This window comes from Cibotium barometz, chromosome 32 (assembly GCF_041138505.1).
Source record: "Cibotium barometz isolate CiBa-2024 chromosome 32, ASM4113850v1, whole genome shotgun sequence".
Taxonomy (NCBI): domain Eukaryota; kingdom Viridiplantae; phylum Streptophyta; class Polypodiopsida; order Cyatheales; family Cibotiaceae; genus Cibotium; species Cibotium barometz.
Window position 1 is genome coordinate 35,125,294 of NC_141077.1, and position 6,085 is coordinate 35,131,378.

Consider the following 6,085-nt stretch of genomic DNA (forward strand, 5'->3'; position numbering starts at 1 on the left):
GCAATATGGCTGCTGGATTAAATGTTTGACGACAGATGGAGGTGGTGAATACACCTCAAAGGCTTTTGAGCATTTCTTGAGGAAGCATGGAATAAGAAGACAATTGACTTGTAGGTATACACCTCAGCAGAATGGTGTGGCTGAGAGAAAGAATAGAGTCATATGTGAAGTGGCTAGGGAGATGCTCAATGAAAAGAGCATACCAGATTATTATTGGGCAGAAGCATGTGCTACTGCAGTGTATATACTGAATAAAACACCTATAGCAGCCATTCATGGAAGCACGCCAGAGATGCGGCTTACAGGTTATAGGCCAGACATTGGACACCTCAAAGTTTTTGGATGCATAGCTTATGTACATGTGCCTGATGAAAGAAGGAGGAAGTTGGATCCTAAGGCAGAGAAATGTGTATTTGTTGGATATACACAGGATCGAAAGGCATACAAATGTTACAATCCACAAACTAGACAAGTGGTCATCTCACAAGATGTGGTGTTTGATGAGCTTGCTAGTTGGTACAAAGCAAAGGATGAGGGTGTCATTGAGTCCCTTGAGGCTGATGTGCATGTGAACTTGCCACCACAAGCAAGTTCTAGTTCTACTACTATGTCTGGGCCAGCAGCAGAAGCTAAGAGTAGTACTGTACGTCCATGGTTAGGACATTTGAGGCATGAGAGTGTGAGCACTGGGAGTAGTGCTATGGATAAAGGAAAGAAGAAGGTTGAAGGCATTGGAATTACATGTTATGAGTCATCGAGTTCAGAGAGTTTGGATGAGGAGCTTGGCATACCTATTTTACGCACACTTGGTGCTAGGCAGGATAGATATGTGCCACCACATGCTAGAGTTACAGGTGTACAGAGTGACCCGCATGCATTGCGAAGATCCCAGAGAGTCAGATATCCCGTTGACAGGTTGACATATCGAGATTTTGCTATGCACTATGCATATATGACATCTATGGTGAAGCATGTGGAACCTACATGCTATATAGAGGCTATTGGAGAGCATGTATGGGAGAAAGCAATGGATGTTGAGATGGGCGCATTGGTCCATAATGATACATGGGATTTGGTTGCACTACCAAAGGACAAAAATGTTATTGGATGTAAATGGGTTTACAAAGTGAAGTGCAAATCTGATGGTTCTATTGAGAGACATAAAGCAAGATTGGTCGCTAAGGGTTATGCACAAACCCAAGGATTGGACTATGATAAAATCTTTAGTCCAGTGGCTAAGATGGGCACAGTGAGAGCAGTCATTGCTATGGCTGCAGCTAATGGCTGGGAAATGCATCAAATGGATGTCAAAAATGCATTTCTAAATGGAGACCTACAAGAGGAAGTGTATATGGCACAGCCAGAAGGGTATGTACACCCAAGATATCCCACTCACGTATGCAGATTGAAAAAGGCATTGTATGGTCTAAAGCAAGCACCTCGTGCTTGGAGTGATAAGATGAGCAGATATCTTATCTCACTTGGTTTTCAGATTTCTACAGCAGACTCTTCACTCTATGTGAAGAAGACAGAGCATGGGATTGTTTTACTCATCTATGTGGATGACTTGATTATCACAGGTGATCATGGTGCAGATGTGATGCATGTCAAGAAAGCTTTGAGTGGGCAATTTGACATGAAAGACCTTGGTGAGTTAAGATACTTTCTTGGAATTGAAGTGGTCAAAGATCATGCAGGTACATGGTTAGTACAGCACCAATATGCATTGGATATGTTGGCAAAATATGACATGACAAGGTGTAAGCCTATGAGTACACCTTTGGAACAGAATGTGAAGTTGCGGGCTGATTATGGTGAGGAGTTGGATGATCCATCTATGTACAGGAAGATGGTTGGTAGTCTCATTTACATGACTATCACACGCCCGGATTTGAGTTATGCTGTGGGGCTAGTAAGCCAGTTTATGTAGAGCCCTAGAAAGCCTCATTTGGATGCAGTGAGACGCATTATGAGATATGTGAAGACCACTGCACATTATGGTCTACTTTATGAGAGTAGTAAAAGCTTGGATATACATGGCTACACAGATGCTGATTGGGCAGGTAGCTCATATGACAGGAGGTCTACTAGTGTATATGCTTTTACACTTGGAAGTGCCGTGGTGAGTTGGAGTAGCAAGAAGCAACCTACAGTTGCTTTATCTAGTACACAGAGGCTGAATACAGGGGTGCAGCCATTGCTACTTATAAGGCAGTATGGTTAAAGAATCTCTTGGTAGATTTGGGTGAGCCTATTGATGGCAAAGTTGTCATTCATTGTGACAACATGAGCAGTATACAGTTGGCCAAGAATCCAGTATTTCATGCGAGGACCAAACACATAGAGGTCCATTATCATTTTGTCAGAGAGAAGGCGCTGGATGGTACAGTTGATCTTCAGTATGTGAAGATTGATGAGCAGGTGGCAGATATCTTTACAAAGCGACTTAGCAGGGAGAAGTTTGAGTACTTCAGTACTATGCTGGGAGTACATGGGATGAGCTTGAGGGGGAGTGTTGAGAGCTTTGATATCCCAAGCTCATCTACATCTTCATCGGCAGTACATCATGAGATTGAGAGGGGCTGTTGAGATTCAAGCTGGATGTCAGTGTGAGCCAGCTATGCTATGTGCTGGCATGTTAGGTAGGAACATGTGTGAGACATAAATGACCGCATGTCCAGCTGGTCATAGTGTGTGGACATTAGCTAGGGTTAGTAGTGTGTGGACACAACTCATAGTGTGTTGTGTGTATTATGGATTATAGCTTTATGCATTGTGTGAGAAGGGAGATGGCTTCCCTCTATGGTTAGGGTTTGTAATATACATTAGGGTTTGCTCCTGTATGTGTGTCTCCTCCCCCTCTTTGGACCAGATATTAGGGTTTGCTCCTGTATGTGTGTCTCCTCCCCCTCTTTGGAAATTAAGATTCAACCAGATATTTTGGAGGATTGTGATCAGTGATACTATGGTTTTATTAAATGATTGTTTTAAAGATGGCTGAATCTGTGAAAAAGGAAATTTCATATTGGGTGTGTAAGTGGCATGACTAATGTTAAATTTGCATGAATATCCGACTAGGGGGCTAGGGAACTCTTTTCCTTGGTACTCGGGACAAAACCTAACCAAATTCTAAATTGGATCCCATCACTACAGTGGTTGGGCAGTCGGCTAACCCATGGGACTGGATGGGGTTAGGCTGCTGATGGATCCCTAAATCTGAGACTCAATTCTGTTATGGTACGTTAGATAAAGTTAATCTCGGTCAAAAATTGTTATATGGAAAAGAATCAACAGCTGTGCCTTTCAATGAGGAAAAAAGCGTTGATCTCTATGATCCAAGTGGAAGTTTCTTCCTTGATCTGACCAAGTGACTTTAGGTTCGGTCGGATCAGTTTGGTCAGTAATGACCTTGTCTACGTTAGAGTAAAATTTTATCCTAGAGGAATCGCCTGTGCTTTCCGGGCAAGGGAAGTTTTTCCGAGTTCGGTTTTGGAAGAACCGAGGAATTAGTCACGTGTCCGGATATCCGTGGGCAAGGCCCCGAGTGTGGGACCCTGCCCTGCGCAAGATGTGCTACTTCCGCTGCTAGCACCCCAAATCCGTTGCGCGGTGGGGATGGGGATCTCACAGAACATGACGCCCAAAACAATGTTCTTGGCATAAACATCCGACTCAGCCACATCAGACACCTAGCAAAACCCAACTTAGCATAATCCGACTAAGCATTGCAATATCCAGTTCAACACATGGCACGTCCTGATGGTGGATTTCAAAGAAATCTGACTCGAATTCACATATCCCTTGATCACAAAACATATTGAACTAAGATCCAAAAAAAAATCCTTATTACTAACTAAGATGCAATCGTGTTGATCATTCCACACTTGCTTGAATAGGTATGGACTCTGTCTGCATCCCTGCAACAACAGTCTCTAGCTCTGTAAACAGGCACTTCAGAGTCAGTAGCAGCTGCCTCAGGTACCTCCATAGCTACCCCTGCACTCTGTTCTTTTGCATCCTCTTGGTTTCCTTCTTCCACCACTGGTCTCTCTGAAGATGCTCCATGCTCTGGAACCTGCTTCACCTGATCTGGATTTTGCTTCTCTTGCTCTGACACTTGCTTTCCCATTTCCTTTGCTATATACTCTTGAACCTGCTTCATCCAAAACTCCCTCTCTTTCTTCAATTGGTCAATCTCTACCAACAAGTTTGATTCATAAGCACTCACAAAACCTATTTATAACCATTTCATATGGATATTTCAACACAGAGGACAGCCTTTCTCTAATGGCCTTCCATGCTTCTTGCATACTGTCCACCATTTGTTGCCTAATCACTTGAACATCTCCCTCAGACATCAATACTCCATTGACATCAACTTCCTCCTGTCCCAACACTTGGTTCTCCAAATCCAACAAAGGCTTCAACCTTTGATCAAGCATTTGATTCTGGACTTGTAACTCTATGTTCCTACCAACCAACTGCTCCTGACCTTTTCCTCCAAGGTCTGAGTCCACTCCTTGAACATACCCAAAGTCATCTTCACTCTGGCTAGCTCACTCTGATGCTGCATTAATACTTCCTGCACTTCTTGCTTATACATACCCTTCAATGCTTCCATCTCCACCTTCAGACTCTCCACCAAATCTGTCTGTTCGTGCAACATTACTTTTGCTACATTTGTTTCTACCACACTCTGCATCTGATTTTCCAACTAAATTTGCTAGTTGCTCAGAAAATCCTGCACTGCTGCTAACATCTTAACAGCCATGCCAGAATCCTCTATAGTGACACTGCCTTCAACTCCTTGAGCAATTTTACCTTCAAAGTCCAACTTCTTTGCCACATGCAACACCCCAGTGTCCAATTTCCTCTTCTTAGACAAAGTAAATACTTTACCCAACTTGGTTGGTGTTTGGATCTCCTGCTCAGGGTTAGAAATTGCAATGTCCAACTCCTTCATAGATTCCTCCAAGACTGGAGTCTGCACACACCTAAGAGCCTCTTCTTCTGTATACCACCCTGCTTGCACCAAACACCTAAAAGATTCCAACTTCTCCTGATCATTTTCCAAACCTATTGGTATGTCAGATTTCTGAGTAGACAACTGATCTTCCTTCAGAACTGCTGCTTTGTTGCTGGAAGAACCAGGTACCCCTTGCTCTTCCCCATCACTCTCCTCTGCTGGCAATTTTTGAGCATAATTAAATAAAGCAGCCAAATAAGCACAAAGTCTACTGTTATTCTGAGCCTTCCTCCTAGACAAATAGACTTCAGTAGAAATCCTCTCATACAGCCAATTTTCCCAATTAATTGTACCACCGTGCTCTGCAAAACATAGAGGAGCATAGTTTTCTTTTGACATATAATCAAATTTCACCAAAAAACACCTCTCCGAATACCACTTTAACTGCTCCCTTCTTGCATACCCTACATTCTTCATCATATAATACTGCCTTCCACCTTCCTTGGCCCCAAACTCCTTCAACAGCAATTTAGAGCACTTAGGGATCATTGTGACACCTTTCAAAGGCAGTTTAAAAACCTCTGCTACAACTTCAGGGGTTAAAGAGAGAGTTCTAGAAATCATGCCTCTAGTTTTTCTAAGAATATCTAACTGTGATTTAGCATAATAGTTGCATTTGCACTCACCCCATGGAAGAGAAGCAAAAGCCTTCAACCCTATCCTCTGCAGCCAAACTGCATTTGCCTCTACCTTGCAATCAATTTCCACTTTGAAATCCATAAAGGGATCCATGAGCGACTGTCGTATCTTCACTGCGCTGAGAGGTGTTTCTATCACAACATCCTCGTTTGCAGACCCTTCTTCCTCCACTTCAGGGCTACTGACATCTACACTGAGGACAACTCCTTTTCGATGGCTCATCCTCCTCAGGCCCGGGCTGCATAGTGATGATTTGCTTGCCCTTTTCCATGGCTGAGGATGTTTGTACAGCGAGTAAGTACTTGCTAGGCTTTGGTGGCAACATGCAAAATACATAGAAACGATGGACTTGATAGCTCGCACCTTCGATTAGCACATGCAACACACAACATCTTTCAAAAAGCACTAATGGTACCCACG

The 6,085-nt window shown here is 43.2% G+C and overlaps 1 protein-coding gene across 1 annotated transcript; it reads right to left on the reverse strand.

The window, feature by feature from the left end:
• Nucleotides 1-4,723: 4,723 nt before the first annotated feature.
• LOC147620134 (uncharacterized) lies at nt 4,724-5,590 on the reverse strand. Its single transcript, XM_086772591.1, has one exon. The coding sequence runs from the start codon at nt 5,588-5,590 to the stop codon at nt 4,724-4,726; it is 867 nt and encodes a 288-aa protein (XP_086628717.1).
• Between the last annotated feature and the right edge of the window lie 495 nt (nt 5,591-6,085).

Bases quoted from the DNA above. Each gene is read 5' to 3' on its own strand.
- LOC147620134 (XM_086772591.1), bottom strand. From the start codon at position 5,590: ATGATTTCTAGAACTCTCTCTTTAACCCCTGAAGTTGTAGCAGAGGTT.